The sequence below is a fragment of the Lepisosteus oculatus genome, chromosome 17 (genome assembly GCF_040954835.1).
Source record: "Lepisosteus oculatus isolate fLepOcu1 chromosome 17, fLepOcu1.hap2, whole genome shotgun sequence".
NCBI lineage: Eukaryota > Metazoa > Chordata > Actinopteri > Semionotiformes > Lepisosteidae > Lepisosteus > Lepisosteus oculatus.
The window spans coordinates 389,625-417,240 of NC_090712.1; the positions used below are offsets into that span (position 1 = coordinate 389,625).

The following is a 27,616-nucleotide window of genomic DNA, read 5'->3' on the forward strand; positions in this document are numbered from 1 at the left end:
TTTTGTAGTGGTTATAACAGATTTATTGCTGTGCTCCATTCCAAAACAAGATTTGTCCTACTTTAATGTCCATTCTGTCCAATACATAAAATATAATGCAGCATTCAAAATGATTCGTATCCACAAAAAAACGTAATTTTAGCAACAATAACAACAGTTCCTGTCTTTTTGGTCACTTTGCCTTGGGGTTTTGCCGTTTTGCTTGAAGGCTTGGCCAGAGGTCTTCTAGATCATGGTGAAAGTCAGCCACTGGGGAGACAAACATGGAGCACGTGAGTGTGGTATCCGGCTCTGCGGTCGTGTCTCGACATGTCCCCGCAGTGTTCCACCCAAACCCTCCGAGAGGTAATGGGCATTTGGGAGTCTGACCCCACTCTCCATCACCGTCTCTGCCTCAGAGCCTCCCAAACCCCTTCCAATCACAGCACACTGTTGAAGGCCCTAACTTTCCACAGAGCAGATTATGTTTAATCAGCACCAATGATGCAAGAAACATTTATTTTTAAATGAAACATAGACCAAGATTTTAATAGGAAATATTGGACTTTGGTTTCTTTGACTAGGTCTAATTTAAATGTGAGATGAACACATTTGATGAACGTAACAATTTAATTTTTTTATCAAGGCTGGAAAGAGCTGCACAAAGCACATTTTAAACATCTGGAAACATCTGAAACATGCAGCACACATGAGACCTCTCCAGGGCCACTGGTGAGCCATGGGCCACAGGCTGCACTCTCTCACCTTTCCCTGGGATACAGAAGCTGCCTGCCGTGTCACCTAACTGGTAATAATAATAATAATAATAATTCCTCACAATTATATAGCGCTTTTCTGGACACTCCACTCAGGGCGCTTTACAGGTAATGGGTGCACCCCTCCAGCACCACCAAAACTCGGTTTTACATATCATCTGAAGGATTGCATCTGTTTTACAGTATAGTGTCCCCGTCACTATACTGGGGCATTAGGACCCACACAGACCGCAGCGTGAGCGCTCCCTACAGGTCCCTCTAACACCTCTTCCAGCAGCAACCTTAGCTTTCCCAGGAGGTCTCCCATCCAGGTACTGACCAGGCTCACACCTGCTTCATTGGGCTGCCAGTCATGAGTTGCAAGGTGACATGGCTGCCAGTGCCAGTGCAGACACTGAGGAAAAGCTCCTGAACACTAAACACTCCCAGAACTCTAGATCTGGTTCAGTTCTGTTCAGTGGACGTGTGCTTAGCTTGGTAAGACTAAAAATATAGGGAATTACTTTTATGAACACTTTTACGAACACTCCTTTAACTGAAACTTGAAAAAATACCACGATTAATCCACTTTTCCTGGAAAGATTTTTTAAAAGATTCACAGTGTTATTATGTGCACTATTCTCTTTCTGGTGAAGTGCCCATTGAATGTTTTCTTCAAGAAAGGGGAAGGGAGTCTGCAGCCAGGGGTGTAGATGTCTTACCCTCCCCTATGGAAACTCCAAAGCAGCAGCCCTGCTGACAGTATAACAGCTTATTGCAGCCTGAACATGTTTTACTTTCTGAAGAGCCAATATCTTTCGTTCACTATGTTCCACTTCAGGAAGGATGTCTCACCTGGTAAAAGTTGAGCTCTATTTCCCCAGTTCCCTCTGTGTCAGCATTCTTAAAGACTCCTAATGAAAGAAAAAGACCTGATATTTAAGCTTTTTAAGATTTACACAGTGATGAAAAACTCTGAGTACAGTACAATGCTTAGCAAAATTACTCAGACCCCTCTTGTGGTGTTCCATTTTGTTACATTTATAGAATTACACATACACATTTCTAATAAATATTTGATTCAGAACTTGAATGCTCAAACACAAGACTTTTAGAGCAAAATGAATTACAATACATGTCAGCAAAAACTAAAATATGTTGATTGCCTAAGTATTCAGACCTATGAAATATATATTTGATGGAAGCACCTTCGGCAGCAATTAGTCTTCTTGGGTCAGTCTCTAGGAACTCTGCCCACTCTTTAATGCAGATATGATTCCATCTTCAGTGATTGAGCTCTCACGTTGCTTGGGGATCACTTACGGCCAAAAGTTTTTAAGTCTTACCACAGATTCCCAAAGGAAGGTCTGGGCCAGTCAAGGACATTCACTTTCTTATTCTTAACCCACTCCTAAGTAACTCTGGCCTTGTGCTTTGGATCACTGTCCTAATGAAAGGTTAATTCTCTCCCCAGTTTTAGGTCTTTAGCAGATAGACAGAGGTATTCCTGTTCTGTTTGTCTGTTCTTTGCTCTGTCCATTTTCCAAGAGTCCTAACAAGCCTCCCAGTCACTGAGGTGAACCTTCCCCCCAGTGTGATTCTGCCGCCAGCATGCTCCACTGTAGGGGTGGTGCTGACTGACAGATGTGCTGGGTTGCATCTGCGTTATACAGTACGCTATGCAAAGAATTCAGACCAAAAAGTTCCAATTTGGCCTCATCAGCCAGGAGATGCACAAGGGCACACAGGGGAGAACACGGAGAGAGAAGCACCGCCCTGCGGGTGGACTGGAGAAGCCCAGCCTCATCGACGGCACCAAGAGGACGCAGGGTCAAGGCGTCGCTGCACAAGAGCCAAGAAAACCCTGGCCGAGCAATCTCATCGTGCACTCGGCAGTGTCCCACCACAGTGTGCTACCGCTTGGGAAATCCCTGTAACTGTCTGCTACTGATGTGACCCGGGTTCAAACCCGTGATCACAGAGCTCAGCTTGTGCTAGAGAGATCACATTGCAGACCGAGCCCCTCAGGAAGCACCTTTAGTGTCGCTCAGCTCTGTTTCTTTTTGAGAAAATCACTCCCAGCCACTGGCACGCCAGAGTCTCAAGGGGAAAAAGGGAACTCACGGAACATCGTCTCCAGACGAATCAGGCAGGCCACGAAGTTGTCAAAGTCAATAGTCATGTCGGGTTCAGCATAGCGGGCCACAAGGACTTGGTGGATGTTATTGGTTAAGGTGAAACCTGTTGGTCAAAGGAAAAGAGCACACGGTCAGCAGCATCCTCTCTTCAGTGACAAAGGAGAGAAGGCTATTTGCCACATCTGTTTGTCATTATTTGTAGTTAGTCATTATGATACAAGATCTTCATGCTCTATGCTAAATGAAATGGTGCAGTAAATAACGCTCTTAATTTCCTCTGCTCCAGGAAAGCATGGTTACTGTGTAAGGAGACCAGGCATGCAGAAGATTTTAGTTTAGATCAGACATACAGTAAATCCTACAGTAGTCCCTGCTCGCCAGCAGTTGCAGTTTGAACATAACAGATTTTATGTTCAGAAGCTCAACTTGGTCTGGTCATTTGATTCTGCAATATAAGCATAAAATCTACCCAATAGCTATGATCTTTCTTTTGGAGTTCCTGCACAGCCTTATCTCGTGTGGTGCTACTTCCTGGCCCAGTGGGCACTACATTCACAGTACAAAGTCCCTCCTAGCTATGCAGACACTCTCAGTCTTTTAAATTTCACACTGGGAGTTGCTCCACCAACACACTGTGTTCATGACTTCTCAAGTCTTCCAAAACTCACAGGAGTGGATGCTATATAGTTGGCTACAGTGCATGTGCTACACCAGCTATTGCACTGGCTGTTATAAGCACCTGTAGTAGAAATCCAACTATTAAAAAAGGCATAGCAAAGCCAATTAATCCTTTATATACATGTTTAGGGAAACACAGCACCTCCCCTTCATCAGTCTACTCTTCCCTCTAATGTCAGATACCTGCTTCTTTCAGGGCCATGCGCATCTCCGGAGTGCTCATGGTGCCAGACCCGTCCAGATCGTTCTTCTTGTAGATGCTCTGGAAGACACCATAAGAAAGTATTTGTAAAAGGGATGTCTGGAAATATTATACTGTATGTGCGAAGATCTGAATTCCCAAAAAAGCTCTTACCAGGTACCTCTGGATCTTCTTCCACAGGCTGGCGAACTCTGCCATTCCCAGCTTGCCATTGCCACTGTCCTGCCTGGGAGTTAAGGTCCACCTGCTGTCCTGGGACAGCGAGCTGCGCCAGCAGTGCCCCAAGCCTCCCAGCACAAAACTCTCAAGACTTAAGCTCATGACACTTTACTGCTAAATAGCTACATCTTTAAAATTTACCATTTCATGGTAATGGTACAATAAAATAATAAGAATTATAATAATTGCTTACACTTATATAGCGCTTTTTTTGGACATTCCACTCAAAGCACTTTACAGGTAATGGGGACTCCCCTCCACCACCACCAATGTGCAGCCCCACCTGGATGATGCGACGGCAGCCACAGTGCGCCAGAACGCTCACCACACATCAGCTCTCAGTGGGGAGAAGAGCCGAGTAATGAAGCCAATTCATAGGTGGGGATTATTAGGTGGGGAGTCCATGATTGGTAAGGGCCAATGGGAAATTTGGTCAGGACGCTGTTGTTATACCCCTACTCTTTTCGAGAAAAGCCCTGGGATTTTTAATGACCACAGAGAGTCAGGACCTTGGTTTTACGTCTCATCCGAAGTCCCCGTCACTATACTGAGGTATTAAGAGCCACATGGACTGCAGGGTGAGCACCCCTTGCTGGCCCCACTAACTCCTCTTCCAGCAGCAACCTTAGTTTTTCCAAGGAGGTTTCCCATCCAGATACTGACCAGGCTCACACCTACTTAGCTTCAGTGGGTTGTGAGTTGCAGAGTGATATGGCTGCTGGTCAGGACATACTGAACTTTGTTCAGAATGGATTTAGGTACCCCAGCGAGTAGGGTCTTACATTAATCAGTTCTAGAGAAGACAAATATTACAGTTCTACCATCTGGGCACCCCAACCTCTATCACCTGCTCGACTGCGCAGCCAAGGCGCAGACCAAGCAGATGTCTGTAGCCAATCATTACTCGCCTAGTCTTCCAGCAGCAACCTTAGTTTTTCCCAGGAGGTCTCCCATCCAGGTACTGACCAGGCTCACACCTGCTTAGCTTCAGTACGTTGCCAGTTGTGAGTTACAGAGTGATATGGCTGCTGGCCATATCCATAAAATGCCTTTCTTGTTTTATAGGAAACTACTAAAAAATATGACTCACTTTGGTAACATGCTTGATGTAATAAAAACTCAATGAGATAGGATACATCCATTAGATTGACCATGACTCTGCACGTTTCCAAGCTAAAGCCATCGGTTTTTATATCAGAGCCTGTAAAACATTAACAGCATAGAGCAAAAGTTTACAACAGTCAAAAGTTGCCTTCTCTTTAACACAGATGGTTTAGTTAGTTCTGAATAGCATGGATGACAAAATTGTAACACTTTCACTGAAAATTTGAATGTAACTTCAATCTTTAAAAGGGAGAAAAGAGGACTTACGTTTGGAGACAATATTATTAAAAATAGTCCTCAGTTCTGTTGCAGAAATCTCATTGTCCTGTGAATAAAAACATATGGTATTAAGAAACATGAGACTACAGAGCTAATCAGAACCAAAACCTCTGAGGACATGGTTCCCAAATCACAAATTCTTTGTACTGTACTTGTCTTTCCCTAAATTAACAATTTTTCACAATTCTGTGTGTATCAGTTTTGCTGTTTGTTCTATATTTAAAGACTTATTCTGAAGTATTGTAATCAGCAAAATGCTGTGAATGTGCTTTTGCTTTGCTTTCCAAAGCAAATCCAGATCCTTTGAAAAATATAATATTTTTATGAACTGGTTTTAAATAACATTTTCAAAACCAGAACAAAGTGAAGCAATGCGTACAAGGAAAATGGTAATCTCCATCCCCTTTCCACCCAGTGGGTCCCCAATCCAGAACCAGGCTGCAGCAGTAGAACTGTGCAATAAAGACCTGACCTGCATCAGCTTCTCCCCCAGGAGGGGAGGACAGCCAAGTGAGTAATGCCAAGACAGGCCAGGATTAGGGGTGTCAGCAACAACATTTCAGCTGCACTGGGAACCTCCAACGTTGAAGATTACACTGAGCCTTATATCCGCAAAGAGAGGGGTCTGCCTGCAGACAGGGCAATCCTTCACATATCAAGCCAGTTGTCTGAGCACTTGTGCTGGACACACTTCAGCCTCACACATTCTGATCACTTCTTGCTTTGGAAGTTCATCAAGAGGAAACCCAACCTGCACTGTGTGCAAGCTGTCATCTTCAGACTCATCAGGATGTAAATTAAACAACCACTTAAAGGCTTTCTGTGCAAACAGCTGTATTAACAAGTGACGATGCGCTGGACTCTGCTTTTCAGCCCTGTCCTGCTCTTACTTTCAGGGCGATTCCTTCCTGATATCCTGCCTCAAAGTTGCTGCATTTCAAAGCTATTGAAGAGTAGAATAAACTGGTCAGTACTAACAGGTGTCCTGTTTCAATCTTTCTTCTGGACTGAGACTTTACAGGTACAGTATAAACCTCCCGTTTGGCTGACACTCACCGATCCAGCAAGCCTGACAAACAGGTTCTTGAAGCCTGCGTCAATTTCACCCTCAGAAACCTTCTCCTGTTCATGAACAAAAAAAAAATACTGTAAATACAATACTGGTGTGAAATGTGCAAATTCATTGTACAATAAACTGAATTTTAGTGCAAGTTGAAATAATCATGTGGAGTAAAATTAATTCAAAATGACATCTTACATCAACCAAGTTCGCATCAACAGGATCTTCACGAAGTCTGGAATAAAGTTAAAACACGAATAAGTGATTAAATAATCTTCAAATACCGTCCAGTTTGCAATAATTGCATTACACTAGGATATTACAGTACTCTGAAAGAGACATTATGACTCTGAAGTATTGAAGAGAAAAATCTGTATCAGTCTTCGTGTTTACTATCAGTTCTTCTATCTATAATCATGTAATATTTTATTTTCCCTTGCAATTATACAAAATATCTAAACCAACATGAAAGTTCTGACATTTTTCAGAAAACAGAATTTTAGAAAACAAAGATTAGATGACAAATTTTCCCTGGAAAATAATTTCAAGAGTAACTTTTAATGTTATGTTATGATTAATTTTGATGTCATGTTCAACAAAGACTATTTTACTTAAGCAACTGCCTACAATACTGTAGGTGACAAACCAACACTCATTGTCATTGACAGCCAATTCAAGTGTTCTCATTTCCTAAATCCCAGCTGAAGCAGAATTTGAGTCCTCAAAGATTCCCCCAGGAACAGAAGCTTTTATGAATAGGATAGATACTATTATACTAACATATAATCTAGTTAAATCTTTTAGTTCATTAGCAATGGGCACAGTTCTCATACATCCACTCCAGATTCTGGAGGTTCTAGGCTGTTAATGTTTATTGTAACGTTAAAACACATAAATGCTGCCTGCGACTCCTGAGTCTTCCAATCCTTACAAATTTCCTCTTCTTCATGTTTTGATTACTACTCCCCACATGCATGGACAGTTTCCCCTCTCCAAAGCTTTTTAGTGTCTGGAAAATTGACAGCTAATCTGAAAGTGCTGTCTGTGCTGAGGGAGAGCAGTATTTCTTGTTGGCTATTAGATTAAACTATATAATTAGCTAGTCTTGCAGCACCACCCTCTGGGGTGTCAATGGACTCTCTTTCTGAAACAAACTTCACCTTCTGTTTCCCTCCCTCTGCCTCCCATCCACCCTGTACACATTCGCCAGATCTTGTACTGACAGGAGCAGCACTGCAAACCCATTCAGAAAAGAGAGGCCATTTACTGAGTCTTCATCTGCTATCTGTTTAGACACAGAGTCTGAGTTTAAAGAAATTAAGACTATTAAAAGTACTAAATATGCAAAACATGCATTCTTAGTTTCAGAAAGGTATTGACAAGTCAGCTCCTTCTCAAGTCATGTTGTTCACAGCCATGAGGGGGCAGGTTGTCTTGTATATCTGTGTTTTTTGGAAGAACATTTAAAAAAAAACCTGACATCCTCTTCCTCCTCCTCCTCCTCCGTAAACCCTTACTGTGTTTCGGCTTGCTTCTCTGAGAAGACTCGCAGGCAGAAGTCGCCGTCCTTGTGCGGCTCGAAGGTGGAAGGAACGATGAGGTACTCCCCCGGGGGCAGCTTGAAGTGATTGGAGACCTCCCTCAGGTTGACGAAGGTCTCAGAGCGAGCGGTCTGTGCGTGTGTCAGGAAGTAGTTCTTGTCCAGGTGCACCTCTGTCTGACCACGGAACTGAGGGCGCAGGACAAGGGAGTCTGACAAGGGAGTGCAGCAGGAGCTCGGTGGCACACAAACCACATCCTGCAGGTACAGCACTGTCCCTGTACTCTTCCGATCTCTCACACAGGTAACACAGGATACTCCTTGGGTAAAGCACTGTCCCTGTACTCCTCTGAACTCTCACACGGGTAACACAGGACACTGCTCAGGTACAGCACTGTCCCTGTACTCCTCTGATCTCTCACACAGGTAACAAACTCAGGACACTCCTCAGGTACGGCACCGTCCTGTACTCCTCTGATCTCTCACGCAGGTAACACAGGATACTCCTCAGGTAAAGCACTGTCCCTGTACTCCTCTGAACTCTCACACGGGTAACACAGGACACTGCTCAGGTACAGCACTGTCCCTGTACTCCTCTGATCTCTCACACAGGTTACAAACACAGGACACTGCTCAGGTACGGCACCGTCCTGTACTCCTCTGATCTCTCACGCAGGTAACAAACTCAGGACACTCCTCAGGTACAGCACTGTCCCTGTACTCCTCTGATCTCTCACACAGGAAATAGGAAGGTGGTTTAGTATTAGAATTTTCCAGTAGATCCCCCAGCCAATTCCCATATAAACGCCTTTAAATACCTACCTTGAATTTGAGCAATTTAATATTTTAGGACTGCATTTAAAAGGAAGCACATGAAATGGCTAAGAAATAATTTGGTAAATTTGCCATTGCTTTCTTCTTTGGTGTCACAGATGGCTTCATGCTGCTCAAGCTGCAGAAACACCCAGTGACTTCTGTTCAAATCCAGTATCAACCTCCATGTCTACATTTCTCACTTGACAAATTACAGGACAGAGAAGCTGTAGCTCTGTTGAAAACTGGTCTGATTCAGTGATCTAAGTTTTAAAAAGAAATGTGTGTAGCTCTATCATACGATGTAGCTCTTTTCCTTCCATTGAGCAACAGCGTTTTTCTCTGGGGCACCTGTGCAGAAGTAAGACCCTCTCATATTGGATTTCAGGGAATGGGAATGGATACTAATTGACCTGTGACAGATAACAGGTGGAGAAGATTTTGAAAACGAATGTGTAAAAGATTTGAACCGGGATAAAGACAATGAGTCTGATTCTCTGGTGGTGTGGAACTCAATGACAGTCCCTGTGCTGGAGTTCCTTCTCAGACAAGGGCTCACCTGTGGAGGGACCTGAAAGAGACAAAGACCCAGAGGTCACTCGCTGCCATGTCTTCAGTGAGCACAGGCTCAGGTGAAGAGTCTGATCAGTTAACAATAAAGAGTACGAAACATGAAAATATTTTTAACATCTCAGAGCGTCAGAGACAGAGGCAATCCTTGGGCTTTCCTACAATCCACACACAAGCAGACAAAACTCCAGATTCTTCACACAGGTTACTGGCAATGCCTTATGGGATCGCTTGACTCCAGGTCTGTTCACCTCGTAGATGGCGAAGCCGATGGTGTGCATGTCCTCGCCCGCCTTCCTCAGCCGCCGGCGGTTCTTCTGAATCAGACCCACCACGAAGCTGCAGCCCACCTCGTTGTCTTCAGGATCGTCATCCTCCTCCTCCAGCTTGATCACAAACTGCGGGTTCATCCAGAAGGTGTCTGGGGGAAGAGCAGGCGTAAATGTAACGGAACAGTTCTTTCCAGACCCTATGCGGACGACACAATCCGAAATAGTGAAGAAACACCGGGGGGAAAGTCATGCAGGAATACGGGGATGAAAACAGGGGGGTGTGTCCAAAGTGCGCTGGTGCACGGGGGGTGTGTGGCCGAGGCAAACAATCCAAAAATAATCCAGACAGGGAATCCAAAAACAATATAGATAAAATCAGGAACCGGGTCGGAACCGTCAAGGGGAACAGGAACAAAGACTTAAAACCATGATGGAGCCAAACTCATCCGGACCCGGGCTCGCACGATACAGAAATCAGATGCAGAGCCTGGAACTGACTGAGTGTCTGGCTTTTAAGGGGAACGGGAACGAGGCTAGAACAAGGGGCAGGTGCACAGAATAAGTCCAAAGTGAAAAGAGCCGGAGCGCCTTTGAGGAGGAGGGACTACAATCGTGACAGTAAACCTGAGACATTATCGCCACCTCTGTGTCTCTATTTACATTTGAGATTAACATGTGAAATAACAGCTGATTTTCTCTCTTTGTCTAACCCACTTTAGATTTAAAAGACTCTAGTCATGCAGCAACCCTGCTTCTAAAGGCTCCTCTTTAATAGTAAAACACATTATTTTATTTACTTTTTAAGTGTTCATCAGCTCCAAACGTACTGAAAGGTCTGTTAAAAGCACTTTAAACAGATCAGCACTTTAGGTGCTGTAGTTTTGTTAAGCAGATTATTACAAGATAAAAACCCAAGGACAGCAGGGAGTTTGGGACCAGGACTGAAACTCTATGGCTGAAGCTTTCAGTATAGGACTATATGGGACAATACGGAACAGCACAAAGCTGCTCCCTAGCTGTACAATACAAAAGCAAATGGCTCCAGCTGGCAGGAATAAAACAAACATTATATCCTAATAGTCAAAAAGCCCCTCTAAATGTGAAAGATTAAACCTCCAATCCAAACTTCAGCTCAGCAGTCTGGCATGCACACATGTTGAGGTTCGTATCTTGTGTCCCAGTGATCAAGATACTGGCACTGTGCGCACTGCTGATATCTCTTGCAGAATGTGAAACCCAGAAGTGCTACAGCGCTGTGGTAACGCTCAGCCCTGAGCCCTGCGGACCACTGTGGTTGAGTCCTCATCCTTACAGGGGTTGTTCCTGCAGCCGCCTGCGGTGGAGCCCCGCCTCCAGGCGCCGTCAAACTTGGAAACGCTCCAGCGCTTGTACGAGTCGCTGGACAGGGTGTCTGGGGTCAGGTTGCAGATCTCCAGCCGTGAGTACTGCTTCATGAATTCTGTGAACGACATCCTGCCCCCAAGCAGAGAGCAGACGCAACCGTCAATGATAAAAACACTCCGTTTCCTTTGCCTCACTTCATTCTGATGCAGAAACAGCAGTTTGATCCCTTTCAAAACTTACTGGCTGCAACCTTGTTGCACACTTTTCACTAATGACAGAGAAGAAATATGTAACATACTTTTAATTTTACATTTAATGTTTGACATTTCACATTCACAATATGTAACTCAGATTTACACCCTCCAGACCTAGTGACTGAGCGAAAGCACCAGAAGATTATCTCACCAGAACTCTCCATCATCTGCTTTCACATTCTGCCGCTCTGAGGCATCAACGTAGTTCCACTCAGACGAGCTGCAAAGAGAGAAGGACAGCTGGTGACCACCACGTTTCCAATCTCCTCCTAACTTCTCCCTTGGCCTAAAACTTGCTTCAGGAGAGTGCACGTTTTTACTCAATAACTTCTTTTTATCCCTTTTCAGACACCTGGACTAAATTATTTTGGCCTAAATTTTAGTCCATAGCCTTTTTCAGTGGAGTTTGAATTGATAATCTAGATCAGTGGTTCTCAAACTTTTCGGACCAAGTACCACCCCTGATCAAACCAAAGTATCCAAGTACCACCTGCAAGTCATCTTCTCACAGGAACCCCAGAAATTCTCAAAGACCAACATGAGCGCACGTGTGCACACACACTCACACACACATATAACACATATTATAATAATAAACTTTATTTGATATAGCGCCTTTAAAGGTGGCTTCTCAAAGCCCTTTACAGAATAAAATAGGAACAACAACAAATAAAAATAAACAATAAAAAAGCACCATTTCAGTGAGAGGGGTGAGCCTGTTTAGTCGAGCAAAGCAGATGTGAATTCATTTTTGAATTCCTGCAACTACACAGCTGTGTTGGCTTGTCATCGCTCTAGCACCGTCTGTACAAACTCCGATGCATTTTATCCAGTCAACCCATTCTCTTCGATAAATTCATTCAGAAGCTGAAATATGTGCTCTCCTGTAGTTCCTGTTGGTAGCGATTTACAGAACAGAAAGTCCTCATGGGACGTACCCTCAAACTCGTATCTAACGTAAACAATCAAATTGGCCAAATCGACTACAGATTCATCTAATTGCATTTTAACGCACTCTACCAGGGTACTTTTGATATCATCCACCATTTCAATAATTTTATGAGAGACTGTGTCTTTCAGAGGGGGCAGGAAGTCGAGCTGTTTAGCAGCTTTTTCTCCACACTTCAAAAATAGTGTGGGGCTTACCTGCTTTAGCAATCCGCAAGCTTGCATTTTTCCCCATTTCCGTTTCAGGAGTCTGTCTCAGAAGTTAAAAGGTTTTTATTTCATGCGCATGCATGGGAGTGAAACACAAGAGACGCTTGGTGTATTTTTCTCAAATTAACCTAGAACAGTTCTTAAATATTTTTCTGTTATCTATCAAGCTTTCCTGTGCTCACAAGATTACCAGCATTCCTAGCACGCATTTTTATGCTTTCCTGTGCTTACAACATTGGCATTGTTCCAAAATCACGCACATTCTCCTACCTCTCTTTTTGCTGGAGATACGTTTTTTTAAATACAATTGGTCACTTACGTTCATAGCATGCATTCCTATAGAGTGGTATAGAATTACATTGTAGCTCTGTGTCCACTCAAGTATTAGCACGCGCTGTATCATAGTACGTAGGTTGCGTATTCGATTTGTATTAAAACAGAAAATATGAAAACCCGTCCCGATTTTTCAGCGCACACAAGACAGTTCCAGGGTCATATGGCGTACCAGCTGGCGGCGCTCCGGTACGTGTACCACAGTTTGAGAACCACTTATCTAGATGACACACAAACTGTATTTAAGAGGATGAGCTAGAGACCTCTGTAAAAATTTAAAATGCAGCCCATTCCCCCTCCTCCAAAGCTCTCTCTGATGCCTCAGTCAGGTACCTGTCACTCCAGGCTCCTGTCCACTCCACCTGACCCCAGGGGTTACGGATTCTGACCAGCTTCTCCAGGCGTCCCCGGTACGTCACCTGCAACACAGGACACATCTCAGCATCAGGTCCTTCCTGATGGCGGCACGAAGCACTTTGAGCAGATTTTGCATGGCATCAGCAGTGACCGGTGTTCCTCTGCTTACCTCCACAGCACCAGTGAGGGAGTAGGCGTGTCCCTTCACCAGTTTCTGATAGGTGATGGCCTCCGTCTCGGCAGCACTGGTGATCTGGAGAGAGGTAAACATTGTCAGGCCCCTGAAGCACACACTCACCTGCCTCGGCAGCACAACAGAGCTACATTGTAATAGGAACAGCCACACTGATTCTACATTACCGTGTAGTTGAATCATTTTTCATAGCTCAAAGAGAGATAATTATACCTGGAAAAAAGTAGGGTTGTTTACAGTACTACATGTGAGACAAAGTACATAAAAGTATGGCAGATTTTAAAGTAGAATACCAAAATCATTTGTTGGTTATTTGGTCCTGGTTTTAACTTCACATGGATCAGAATTGGAATGCTAAACCAGAAAAGATGAGATGGGAGATTAAGGTCACTAAAGCAGAAGACAGTACAGTACATCAATGGATCATCACTTACATCAATGGAGCAGCCCAGCAGAGAGCCAGCCTCCAGGGCCTTCTTGATGATTTGGAAGAGGTTTGGGGGGGCCTGCTTCAGCTCGTACGTCTCAGCTATCCCCCCGGTGAAGTCCTCGAAGCCTTCAGTGGTGGAGCCCCCAGACAGAGCCTCATAGGAGCCATTGACCCTGCAGGAGAAAAGCCCAGTTTGGCTTTGCACTAATTATTCTGTCTCATTGAATCTGAACCTCTCTATGTCATGGACATGAATCACGATAATGACAAAAAAGAACAACCCAGTTTTAAGCAAAAACATGTAGAATTTACAGTTGTTAATTTACCTTAAAATAATTTACTTCAAATGTAAATCTTAATATGTGACTATTTAAAAAAAACCTGCATTCCTAAAGACTTTAAATGTAAGTACAGTGCCCATTTGAGAAACATTTGAGAAAAATGTTTAAATTTTGTTTAAATTTTGATTCTTTGAATCATTTTACCTCACTGAAAGGTTAGATTTCTCTCATATTTTTAGTGTAAGATCAAGCTGGCAAACAACAAAGACATTTTTTCATAGTCTTTTTTGCTCATCTTTACCAAGAGTGCCAATAATTCTGGAGGGCACTGTATATACTGTAATTTCCTTTTTAGTGTAAATTTAAATAAAAATGAAAAACTTTATCCGGCATGAATATCTACAGTGCCTTGCGAAAGTATTCGGCCCCCTTGAACTTTTCAACCTTTTGCCACATTTCAGGCTTCAAACATAAAGATATAAATTTTTTATTTTATGTGAAGAATCACCAACAAGTGGGACACAATTGTGAAGTGGAACGAAATCTATTGAATTTTTAAAACTTTTTTAACTAATAAAAAAATGAAAAGTGGGGCGTGCAAAATTATTCGTCCCCTTTACTTTCAGTGCAGCAAACTCACTCCAGAAGTTCAGCGAGGATCTCTGAATGATCCAATGTTGTCCTAAATGACTGATGGTGATAAATAGAATCCACCTGTGTGTAATCAAGTCTCTGTATAAATGCACCTGCTCTGTGATAGTCTCAAGGTTCTGTTGAAAGCGCAGAGAGCATCATGAAGACCAAGGACACACCAGGCAGGTCCGTAATACTGTTGTGGAGAAGTTTAAAGCCGGATTTGGATACAAAAAGATTTCCCAAGCATCAAACATCCCAAGGAGCACTGTGCAAGCGATCATCTTGAAATGAAAGGAGTATCACACCACTGCAAATCTACCAAGACCTGGCCGTCCCTCTAAACTTTCAGCTCAGACAAGGAGAAGACTGATCAGAGATGCAGCCAAGAGGCCCATGATCACTCTGGATGAACTGCAGCGAACTACAGCTGAGGTGGGAGAGTCTGTCCATAGGACAACAATCAGTCTTACACTGCACAAATCTGGCCTTACAGCAAAATCTACAAAGGAATGGTTCACAAATAAACGTATCCAGGTGTTTGAATGGCCAAGTCAAAGTCCAGACCTGAATCCAATATAAAATATAAAGACAAAAATATTACAAAAGAAATGTTAGGAATCTGAATCTGACAGTATTTATAGTTTCTGCCAGTTTCTACCAAGACTGAACTCTATGTCTAGTTAACTGCTTCTGACAGTAGGCATGTCTATTGGACAGCCAGGAGCCTTTCTGTCAGAAGACAAAATAAAGACAGAAGCATTGTAAACAACAGACACACACACACTGGTGTTACACAAAAAACACAAGCCATTAAAAACTGCACAGCTGAGGCACCCAAATGGACTCAAAATGTTTATGCTCAAAAAGGATAGATTGGGCCTCTGGGACAAAATGGGAAATATTGTCAGTGGAATGTAACTGGGATTCCCCAGGCCTCAGCAAGGAGTGTGTGATTCAGGCCTCAGCAGGGAGTGTGTGATTCAGGCCTCAGCCAGGGTGTTCCTGGCAAGCCGCCACATGTGAGCCACTCCTGCAACTGCTTAGCCAGAGCTGCCCCCCTCCCAGGCTGACAGGGCGGCATCTCTAGTGTCTTACTGCCCCTTGTGGTGGACAGGGGCTGTGTTGGAGTGTCAGATATTATTATTTTAACCTTTCATATGTTTATAAATAGAATAATAATTGGCAATCACTCTGGAAATCAATCACAAACTCTGTCTTTTTTCATGTTGTAATAATTCATTGCTGTGATTCAGCCTGACTTCCTATTCCAAACCAAAAACTTCCTTCGACCACATTTCAGCTAACAATGAGCTGTCCAAGGGCACACTGGCACAACACTGTGAAATATCGCATGACTGTTCTATTACTGGTTTTGTAAAAATCATAAATTTTTAGTTACTGAATATCTCAACACACTCTTACTCCTCTAATTGGCAAGTGGTTCTTAAAAGCCAAGCAGCACCTGTGAGGACAGGGACAGTAATTACAGACTGTCACAGCAGCCTGACCTGGCCAGACCTCGACCACCAGGGCTCCCCATGGCTGCTCCCTAAGGGCAGGTATCTGTAAACCATTTGAATTTGTAACTCATTTCAAACAGAAGAGCATTAAAGCATTATTATACTGTTGTGGAGAAGTTTAAAGCCGGATTTGGATACAAAAAGATTTCCCAAGCATCAAACATCCCAAGGAGCACTGTGCAAGCGATCATCTTGAAATGAAAGGAGTATCACACCACTGCAAATCTACCAAGACCTGGCCGTCCCTCTAAACTTTCAGCTCAGACAAGGAGAAGACTGATCAGAGATGCAGCCAAGAGGCCCATGATCACTCTGGATGAACTGCAGCGAACTACAGCTGAGGTGGGAGAGTCTGTCCATAGGACAACAATCAGTCTTACACTGCACAAATCTGGCCTTTATGGAAGAGTGGCAAGAAGAAAGCCATTTCTCAAAGATATCCATAAAAAGTCTCGTCTAAAGTTTGCCACAAGCCACCTGGGAGACACCCCAAACATGTGGAAGAAGGTGCTCTGGTCAGATGAAACCAAAATCGAACTTTTTGGCCACAATGCAAAACGATATGTTTGGCGTAAAAGCAACACAGCTCATCACCCTCAACACACCATCCCCACTGTCAAACATGGTGGTGGCAGCATCATGGTTTGGGCCTGCTTTTCTTCAGCAGGGACAGGGAAGATGGTTAAAATTGAGGGGAAGATGGATGCAGCCAAATACAGGACCATTCTGGATGAAAACCTGTTGGAGTCTGCAAAAGACCTGAAACTGGGACGGAGATTTATCTTCCAACAAGACAATGATCCCAAACATACAGCAAAATCTACAAAGGAATGGTTCACAAATAAACGTATCCAGGTGTTTGAATGGCCAAGTCAAAGTCCAGACCTGAATCCAATCGAGAATCTGTGGAAAGAGCTGAAAACTGCTGTTCACAAACGCTCTCCATCCAACCTCACTGAGCTCGAGCTGTTTTGCAAGGAAGAATGGGCAAGAATTTCAGTCTCTCGATGTGCAAAACTGATAGAGACATACCCCAAGCGACTTGCAGCTGTAATCGCAGCAAAAGGTGGCTCTACAAAGTATTAACGCAAGGGGGCCGAATAATTTTGCACGCCCCACTTTTCATTTTTTTATTACTTAAAAAAGTTTCAAAAATCCAATAGATTTCATTCCACTTCACAATTGTGTCCCACTTGTTGGTGATTCTTCACATAAAATAAAAAATTTATATCTTTATGTTTGAAGCCTGAAATATGGCAAAAGGTTGAAAAGTTCAAGGGGGCCGAATACTTTCGCAAGGCACTGTACATGGGTATATTGATGAAAAACTACAAAAACTGGTCCACATGTCAAAGACTAAGTAGATCTGAGTAGGGAGTTTACATAGCAGAGTTCTGAACCACTGTGAACGAAGAAGAGATGAGACAGAGCTGCAGAGGACCCGCTGACCCTGCAGGAGACACATTTTCATTTTGCAAGCTTGTAAGATAAAATAAGATCACTTTATTGGCTATATACAATTTCTTGTATTAGGATACCCCAACTTGCTCTCCATGAGACACACAGACAGGGAGAGGAGCTTGGGGTCAGAGCGCATGTGTGTGCTGACCTGTCTGTAAAGAGACCAGTGACCCTACTCACTTGGCGTAGGCCTTCTCCAGCAGGGCGCTCCAGAACTCCGAGCCCTCCGCTGAGTGGACAAACAGCAGCTCCCCGTCTCTGGTGGGCAGCCGGTCGTCGATGACAACATCTACCCATTCTCCAAACTGCCAGAACTACAGAGGGGAAAGTGTGCACTGAGAAACTGCTTGCACAAAACAATACACGTCTGAACTGTTTATATCCCCCCAGTGCAATATCATCCATTCTGACTTTAGTACCACACTTGTCATACATTATATGAAGAGACAATAAGGGATCTCAGAGCTCTTCACCACAGTGTGTCGAAAGCACAATGTTCTACTCCTCTTGTATTAAAGTGAGAGTGGGCAATTTAGGATGGCCAGATTACACTAACCTACACTCAGCTGGGTGGACAGTGTTCATAGGGTTGTGGGGTGCACAGCCTTGTCCCATCAAGATGTGGCATTTGCTCAGAGGGTGCTGTGCTGGCTAGCAAAGCTTGACATGTTTCCTCCTGTCCTGGGACTAATAAAGGCCAAGACACCCTCATCACCTCTTCAATCCAACAAGTCAGAGTCTCCCTGCTATTGCTTTAATTATATTAGAATTAGTTAATAATATTCACTTTGGAGGTCTGGTTCCACCAGCCGAGAGCCTAGTATAAGTGTTTAGTGTTTAGCATAGCTCCCAGAGGACACTGGTTTACATCTTGCAGCTAATAAAACCAGCATTTGTTTCTATCTAAGGAAAAAAAAATTCTAGTGGTTAAAAATTGCCTTTAAGCATTACTAGATTGTACACACCAGAGAAGGCTCTCGTGCAAAAACTTGCATTTTTACAAAGGCAGCCTTGCAGCTGTTGTGGACAAATCATAATTCTTGTAAAATATAAAGACAAAAATATTACAAAAGAAATGTTAGGAATCTGAATCTGACAGTATTTATAGTTTCTGCCAGTTTCTACCAAGACTGAACTCTATGTCTAGTTAACTGCTTCTGACAGTAGGCATGTCTATTGGACAGCCAGGAGCCTTTCTGTCAGAAGACAAAATAAAGACAGAAGCATTGTAAACAACAGACACACACACACTGGTGTTACACAAAAAACACAAGCCATTAAAAACTGCACAGCTGAGGCACCCAAATGGACTCAAAATGTTTATGCTCAAAAAGGATAGATTGGGCCTCTGGGACAAAATGGGAAATATTGTCAGTGGAATGTAACTGGGATTCCCCAGGCCTCAGCAAGGAGTGTGTGATTCAGGCCTCAGCAGGGAGTGTGTGATTCAGGCCTCAGCCAGGGTGTTCCTGGCAAGCCGCCACATGTGAGCCACTCCTGCAACTGCTTAGCCAGAGCTGCCCCCCTCCCAGGCTGACAGGGCGGCATCTCTAGTGTCTTACTGCCCCTTGTGGTGGACAGGGGCTGTGTTGGAGTGTCAGATATTATTATTTTAACCTTTCATATGTTTATAAATAGAATAATAATTGGCAATCACTCTGGAAATCAATCACAAACTCTGTCTTTTTTCATGTTGTAATAATTCATTGCTGTGATTCAGCCTGACTTCCTATTCCAAACCAAAAACTTCCTTCGACCACATTTCAGCTAACAATGAGCTGTCCAAGGGCACACTGGCACAACACTGTGAAATATCGCATGACTGTTCTATTACTGGTTTTGTAAAAATCATAAATTTTTAGTTACTGAATATCTCAACACACTCTTACTCCTCTAATTGGCAAGTGGTTCTTAAAAGCCAAGCAGCACCTGTGAGGACAGGGACAGTAATTACAGACTGTCACAGCAGCCTGACCTGGCCAGACCTCGACCACCAGGGCTCCCCATGGCTGCTCCCTAAGGGCAGGTATCTGTAAACCATTTGAATTTGTAACTCATTTCAAACAGAAGAGCATTAAATTGACACAATCAAACCTTAATAAAACTAATTTAGTCCCCTTATTTGTGTTGCAATACAAAGACACCGAAAAAGCCTGCCGGATTTGACTATACAACAAGTTATCGTGGCTGGGCCTCTGACAATGTTGTTCTCAATACTGCACAATGTAACACAGCAGGAACACCCTGAGAAATAATACTCCCCTCACCTCCTTGTGTCTTTAGGTCAGGTTTTCAATGCAAACTGAAGGATGTACAGCTGCATACCGAGGAGGAAGCCCTAGGCACGCCAGGCTTCTTCAACAGCCCATGTCAGAGTAAGGAAAAAGATCTCCAGAGGCCAAAAGGGTTTTTGTTTTCTGCGTTACCTGGAAGTGAAAGATCCCAGCATAGTCATTTCCGAAGCCCTGTCCACTTGGCACAACTCTGGCCAAGACGTCCTCATTAAGGGTCAAGGAGGCAATGGCCGCCAGGAGCCAGCAGTCACCTGGGAGATGGAACCAAGAAAGGTCACAGAAATGAAATTTCTTTAATGAAAAAAGCATTTGCAAAATTCTTAACTAAAAAAAGTTTACAAAGCTTGTAAAAACAGCTAAATATCTTTATATTTTGTATGAAACAAAACTCCAGATAGTATTGGCTGAATCCACTACATGTTAGACAAGCTCATCCTGTGTAAACAGGACTTTACATATACAGTACTCATCTATGGTACAATCCTTTGATTCTGACTGGACCAGCATGATGTGCAAAGCCAGTTCCAGTTCCTGTTGGCATGCCTTAGAAAACCACAGCCACTGTCAAGAGCACAGAGACATGAAAGAAGGTTGCATAACTTTGTGAAAACCAATAGGTAAATCACTATTCTAAAAAATACAAGATTATTCAAACAACACAGCAGTTGTGAGCAGCAGCGAGAGTACACAAGAACTGAAACACTGCACAGATGCTATAAATATCTTTAGTAAAACCGCTAAAGTATTGTGTTTTATAATAAGGACCAATGTTTTAAACTCAACAACAGTACAGCTTAAAAGATGCCAAGTCACATGTATACACGTATATCTATAAATCAACCATAAAAGAAAGCAGATTAGCAAAGAAAAAGTCCAACCCACAGACTCCTCACCACAAGTCATGCCCACTTGTGGATGAGTCACACACCATTTCCTCCCTGCCAACACCCCTTCAGGCCTGACGGCGGAACGCATAAGCACCAGCAAGGTGAGGAAGGAGGGGACCATCCGGTTTTCAAACTTTTTTTTTGCCCTTATACCCATCACACACTGGATCTTTAAGTAAAAAAATTTGAAGCAATTTTTTTTTCAAAAACTGAAAAACCACACAGAGAAAGACATCCTATTAGTATCAGCACCAAATTAGCTGCATCTGTGAACCCAAGTCATGCTTCTGCTTCTGTTCTACTGAGAGCAGCTGTTGATCCACCGTTTCTAAGGCAAACACTGATCACCACCACCATAGTAACTACCAGCGACACTGCACTGACATGTGACAGGAAGTAGGGCATGGACACAAAAACAGATACTCCTCTAGTGAAACAGAACAGTTCGAACAGCTCTCAGGATTGAAAAAACAAACCGAGACTCAACTGGTTTTCTTTTAAGCACAAACTCTGGGAAAGTACTCTACCTGATGACCATAATGTCTCCTAGTCCCTTAAAACCAAGGCACTTTGAGACCAAACATTTTAACAACTTTTATTGGGTAAATTGAGCATTTGCTCAATGAATACTGGTGCTTAATTCCCTCAAGGTAGTATAAGATAAGAATTTCCATGTAATTATAACTGCCAGTTTTCCCTGTTAAAGCAGAAAGTTTGAAATAAAGTTTTACATTTTTTATTCAACACTTAGTCCCTGGAAATATTTCATGAAAGGCTACTGAATGATTAATGCTGTCTTGTAGTCACTGAGAAGTTTAGACAAGGGTCTCGGGGCCTTGGTGACAGCCAAGTGACAATGGTAATTTAGTGTGAGAGGAACCAGCTGGATCCAGATTAGCTGAACATCTGAACTCAGAACAGGTTTTTCAAGTTGCATAAACGAGAATAAATGTACCTTTAACTAGGTATAACTACTGTTTGTTCTTGTTTGCTTTAATCCTACAAAAGGCTCTAGTAACAGACCTCTCAGTGGTCAGCTGGCGAACGCTAATTCAGGAAAAGTCACGAAAATTCCGCTGATGAATTACAACAAAGACGGCAACAGCAAATTTCATTACAGTAGTAACTGTGCAAAACATTTTATTTAAAAAATGTTCAACTGGATTAAACAGTCACCTTTAGAATTTTCCCAATATAAGATCAAGGCCCATATATTTGTATAATTACACTTATTTCTGGGGCTTAGTGGTACTGGCTAACAAGAATCTCACAAGAATCTCACGTTGGAAGCTGTAAGCGTTTCTGTCGCCTGTTTTCTTGAACAAGCTGAATTAGTTAAAATAAAATCTAATTTGGGAGCTCCAGAAGTTTATGGTATAGATCACTTTTCCAGGGTAGCACAATATGGAGCTTGCACAGAGAAGGCACTACAGATGCCAAAGAGAGAAGCTTTCCATTGTGCAGAACACATCTGTTATTCATTTGTGGGTTTTGGATTTAGTTACTTTACCTAGGCTGTGCTTGAATTACAGATTCTTCCAAAACAGAGCCATTAAGGAATCAGTATTAAAGTTGCTTCTGCTCTGAATTCCTACTCTTCTTGTTGATCGTATATTTCTGCTGTTTGCCACCCTCATTACTAGCCATGCTAGCTGGTCCTGTGCCAGTGGTTTCTGATAGGGATCTGAAAGCTGTGTGGGGAAGTGGCTTGGGGCTACACAAGGTTTTGATGGGCATTAGTAGAGACTAAGAACTGGCAGGAGTGCAACTTTCTTACTCTCCCCTTCTTCATTCCTTGGGTACTGTGGGGCTGGAATTCTACTGCATGTGAGCTGTAGAGATAGCCCACCCTGAAAAGAAAACACTACCTGCCCAGAGCTTCATGTGACACACATGCCCGCTATCGCTCCTGCTGATGAGAGTCACCTCCTCCTGCTCTGGTTGCCCACTGTCGTGCCCCCATTGCTCTCTCCTGCAGACTACCAGACTGTCACCTTTCCCAGCCGAGACAGCAGCCCTGCTTCTAGGGCCATGCAAGGATAGGGCAGCTGTGCCTGTGCTCTGTCCCTCACTCCTGTAGGTGCGCAGTCAGTACACTGGTCTGCTTGCGGCTTGCAGGCTGATCTGCAGAGCAACCTGCTGCTCCCAGGGCTCAGCCAGGCTAACCTGTCGTTAGCCAAGTGCACAAGTGCCAGTTAGAACATCTGGAGAAAACTTTAAAAGCTTAAAACTTGCAAATGAGCTAGCTGTGCAAACTAAACTTAAAGAAAATAACTACAATGTATTGAATTAATCACAGAACTGCATGGCATTTCATTTGGAATCACAGGTCTTTTAATTTGTTTTGGGTACTAATTTGTCTTTCTAATAAGAACAAACAGGGAACTTGATCAGTTAGTTGTTTCGGACCAGGAGCTTCTACAGTATAAGCCCTGAGCCTGAGCACAAACTCGTGACATGTTTTAGTACAGGGGGCTGCGTGCCAGAATCAGCTCTGCTGCAGCTACAAGGCCTCAGGCTGTCTTCTCTCTCGGACATCCTGGGAATGTCACGGGTTTTATTTTCAACACCCCGACATTTTCACTAATAGTTTTAGTTTTTGTTTAGATGAGCAGATCATTTTTTTTTTTCCAGAAAGACAAGACATTTCCAGTTCTGAAATAATGGAGTCCAACAACAGAGGAGTCCTCAAAATGTTAGTGCTTTCCGCACCATGTGTCAGGGTCTGTAAAACAAGGCGTAGGAGAGCACCGTGAAGTCACGGCAAAAGCATGGTAATGCAGAGAGAGCTGGGGAGAATACTCCTGCACAAATACAGTATCCTGCAGTACACACTGCTGAGGGATCCCTAATGCCTCCTGAAGGAACCTGTTCGACCTGAGGTGCCCTGACACACACGTTCGTCTTTGGCCACTGGACCTCCTGCTGAGGGCCCAGAGCAGTGCTGCTGGAGAGGGAGCGCTTTTTAATTGAGCACATGAGAGAGCTGGTTTACGCATAACAAGTTTGTCATGTCTGACATTCTTTTAATTTTCCTTTCAAAACCTGCCTCATTGCAAATAGCTCAACTGCACGCTCTTCTTCAGGACAATAAATAAGGAAAACATATCCTTAGTATTTGCAGTGGGAACAGTTATACCCCAGGCAGTAGGAGTGCCAGGCTGGCTGAATGATGGCAGTTGATGCCCAGAGAGCTTGGCATGAGGGCAGGGAAGCCAGCAGCAGTGCCAGGAAGCCCAGCAATGAGCAATAGCGCATGGCTGTACCCCAGTCATGAGGGGTCCTGGATCGGGGTCCTGTTGACCCGGTGGGATTTGTGTCTATTTCCCATGATCCTCAGGCTGTCTTTATAATAATAATAAACTTTATTTTATACAGCGTCTTTAAAGGTGGCTTCTCAAAGCGCTTTACAGAATGACAACAACAATAACTAAAAAGAATACATAAGATAAAACACAATTACAATATACAGAGGAGACCATGGATGGCGATACTAAGAAAAGCAGAGGAGTGAAGAATGGAACCAGTTAAGTAAAAGCGTTTCTAAAGAAGAAGGGTTTGAGTCTGGATTTGAAGGAGTTTAGAGAAGGTGACTCTCTGATATCCTTGGGCAGAGCATTCCAGAGCTTGGGGGCATAACAGGAGACGGCCCTGTCACCCATGGAATGTACATGGGCTTGGAGGACAATTAGGAGACCATAATTAGAATAATAGTTCAGACAGCTACTGAGGTGCCAAGCCATGCAGAGCCTTATAGGTGAGCATGAGGATTTTAAAGTCCACACGGAATTTGACAGGAAGCCAGTGCAAGGACTCTAGGATAGGAGTAATGTCATCACTTAGACCTGGTCAGGATTCTGACTCCTGAATTTTGGACATACTGCAGTTTGTTCAAAGTAGATTTAGATCCCCAGCAAGTAGAGTATTACAGTAGTCAATTTGAGAGAACACAAATGTGTTGATCAGCTTTTCAGCCACAGTTAGGAATAGCATAGGGCGCAGTCTAGCGATATTTCTGAGGTGAAAAAAAGATGTTTTGACAATATGCTGCACATGTGGGTCGAATGTTAAGCCAGAATCAAATATCACCCAAAGGATTTTCAATTTAGACTGAAGCTAAATTGTACAGAAACTGTAAAAAGTACAGAACCACCTACAGATACGGTTACAAGATTTGGCTTTACGAAGTTGATGGGGGATGCAAATAAGCATGACTTCAGTCTTGTCACAGTTAAGATGAAGGAGATTTTGAGTCAGAGGATCAATTAGATAGAATAGAGACAAGTCACATCAGTGTCAGGTTTAGTATGGATGTATATTTGATTATCATCAGCGTAGAAATGATAGCTGAGGCCATGTGATCTTAAAAGATGACCAAGTAGAAACATGTAAATTCTGAAGAGCACGGGGCCCAGTATTGAGCCCTGAGGAACACCAGACTTAACAAGACCAATTTCAGACCTATACCCATTAAGAGAGACAAAGTGAAAGCGATCAGTGAGGTAAAACTTGAACCATTTGAGAGCAGTGTCAGAAACTCCAAACAGTCTCAAGATGAGAAAGTAAGATGTCATGGTCAACAGTGTCAAAAGCAGCACTGAGATCAAGAAGCCTGAGTATAGAAAGAGAACCAAAATCAGAAGCTATTAGAAGATCACTAGTGACTTTGACCATGGCAGCTTCTCTGCTGTGAAGTTGATGGAAGCCAGATTGAAGGGGTTCAAACCCAAGTGCAATTCTAATGTGTCATGTGACTGCAGTAGACACCCCTCTCTGAGGCAGGATCCAGACACTGGCAGTGACCAAGGGCCTCCAGATCAACTGTGCACAGTTACTGGCTTCAGGATCTGGGCCTCAGGTCTTAAACTAAGCGGTTGATTTAAGAATCATAAACCCGGATCTCACACTCTGGTTTCTCTTAGTTATGTAGCTGGTTTAATTATTTAATTAGCTGCACTAATGTAATACTCATAAGCATACTCCAAATTGTCTTATAATAAGTGAGTGTTTTGAGAAATATGATGTAAAAAATCTTTTTAAAATTCCTGTATACTTTATGTCTAAGAAGACCGAGTTGTATAATTAACTAATCAAGGGAACAGAATCAAGGGAACTAATCTTCGGGGAGAGAGCTGGAGATGCCTGCCCGAACCCTGAGTTCGGACCCGTGCTCTAAATCAGCCCTGTGACTCACCAAGCGCCCCCTGGCAGATATCTGTCCTCGTGGCTCCGCCCACAATGAACTCAGGCCTGGAGCACAGTTCCTGTGAACAGAAGGGAGAGAGACACACATAAAGATCTAATTCCTTTCCAGGGAAACCTTTACTGGCTGTGGAACCTCGACTCATTAAACCAGCCAATAGCATCTGAAAGCTGTATTGCAAATATGAAAACATTGCAGCCTGCAGCTCTGCAGAAGATCTGAACATCCCTGATGTAGGACTTTATTTCCTGACTGTAACTGGTGGGACTCCATCACAACACTGTACAGCCCAAAGCAAGCACTGTCTCACAAAACCTGTACAAATGGGCAGACTGTGTCTGTTTTAACAATTTCACTCCATTTTTGGAAGCAAATACTGTTTTTCCTAAACAAATTCCGCTCGGCTTCCTAAGACTCATTATCTCCACCAGGAGTTTGGAAAAAGCTGCCCAGCCATCTTGTCAAAACCGAAACGGCAGGATTGGATTTTCAATTAGCTGCTAGCAACCAAACGGGCTAGATGGGCCAGTAATGTCTTGTACATAATAATGTTATGTTCGTACGTTTGCGCTTTGTTGGTCTGTCTTATGTTCTATGCGACTATGTGTACATTACGAGGGGTGCGTTGTTAGAAACAGAGACTCAGAAATTCCTCAGAAAAAAGTCTTAACCACTTAAGTCACAGTCTGATTTACTTATAAAACGCAGAAAATCGACAGTGTTAATTATTGACAAGTATTACAAGTGAAAAGGTCCGACGGGTGCATCACTATTTTTTTTTTTGCTTTTTAAACCCGATTTCCCAGAAATACATAGGCGTAGCTCTGAAACTAAAATGTAGTGACTGAAGAGCAACGCACTCCAGCTGTCACGCACTTCAGAAGATTACAGCAGGCAACACTTCGCTGGCGGATGTCCTAGTTTTGTTTGTAAAAATTAATAGTGCTCCTAAAACTCTTTCGAAATCGATGTGTTTTTAGCACTGCCAGCTGCAGTCCTGATTCACACAGTTGCTTAAGAAGGACGTAAGCCAAGTTGGCACAAGAGTTAAAATGAGCTTTTTTGACGACTGCAAAACACGCGAGCGGCTCAGAAAATGAATTAGCGGAAACAAAACGTTAATGTAAAGGAAGGAAAAAAACCTACACTTGGTCTTTTCCACTGCACTCCTCTGGTTTTGGAGGAGTACGGACCGAGCTCTTTGAATCCCAGGGACTCGGGCGCGGCTGGAAAGGTCGAGTCCGAGAAGAGCTTGCCCGCGGTGAGACACTGCCGTCTCAGCTCCTCGAAGTCCTGGTTGAGGTACTTCACCGCGTTGGAGTTGGTGCCGAACCCCGCCGCCAGTGCCCGCTTTTTGGCCAATGTAGATGCCATGCCGGTCATGTTCGCCAGGAGCCGTTCAGGAGTACACGCAGACCGAGAAGCTTAGCCAAATTATATGTTGCAAAAGTTAAATTCCTTCTCCGCCCCTTGCTACTCAGGCGTGGTCTTTTACAGCAAGCCTGCACCAGTTAACTGTGGATGATGTTTGCCCTGAAACAACAACCAGGTTTCTGCTGCAATCGGTAACACAGCTGTACTCGGAGCCAAGTTCTGCGACAGAACTAAGCAGGTTTTCAATAACGCAACTACGCCGGACGAACTGCAATCTGAACA

The 27,616-nt window shown here is 43.4% G+C and overlaps 1 protein-coding gene across 2 annotated transcripts; it reads right to left on the reverse strand.

Annotated features, from left to right (window-relative positions):
- LOC102686084 (calpain-2 catalytic subunit-like) lies at window positions 1–27,616 on the reverse strand. Of its 2 annotated transcripts, XM_069179887.1 has the most exons (21): window positions 27,107–27,616; window positions 25,952–26,021; window positions 20,003–20,121; window positions 17,757–17,890; window positions 13,683–13,851; window positions 13,225–13,308; window positions 13,032–13,117; window positions 11,359–11,427; window positions 10,922–11,082; window positions 9,589–9,758; window positions 9,327–9,338; window positions 7,932–8,143; window positions 6,613–6,649; window positions 6,411–6,476; window positions 5,343–5,400; window positions 5,108–5,172; window positions 3,906–3,974; window positions 3,734–3,812; window positions 2,859–2,975; window positions 1,590–1,648; window positions 1–249 (listed from the first exon to the last, which is right to left on the reverse strand). In XM_069179887.1, the coding sequence occupies exons 1-21, from the start codon at window positions 27,341–27,343 to the stop codon at window positions 226–228; spliced, it is 2,097 nt and encodes a 698-aa protein (XP_069035988.1). In that variant the 5' UTR covers window positions 27,344–27,616; the 3' UTR covers window positions 1–225. The 2 variants fall into 2 exon arrangements, with proteins under 2 accessions (XP_069035988.1, XP_069035989.1); XM_069179888.1 differs by lacking the exons at window positions 25,952–26,021; window positions 27,107–27,616 and adding an exon at window positions 20,764–20,865.

Excerpts from the sequence above, each read along its gene's own strand:
- LOC102686084 (XM_069179887.1), bottom strand. The coding sequence starts at position 27,343 with ATGACCGGCATGGCATCTACATTGGCCAAAAAGCGGGCACTGGCGGCG. Across the intron at positions 9,759-10,921 it reads CGGCTGCAGGAACAACCCCT|ACACCTTCTGGATGAACCCG; the intron begins GTAAGGATGAGG and ends CTCTTCCCCCAG. Across the intron at positions 2,976-3,733 it reads CATGGCCCTGAAAGAAGCAG|GTTTCACCTTAACCAATAAC; the intron begins GTATCTGACATT and ends TTTGACCAACAG.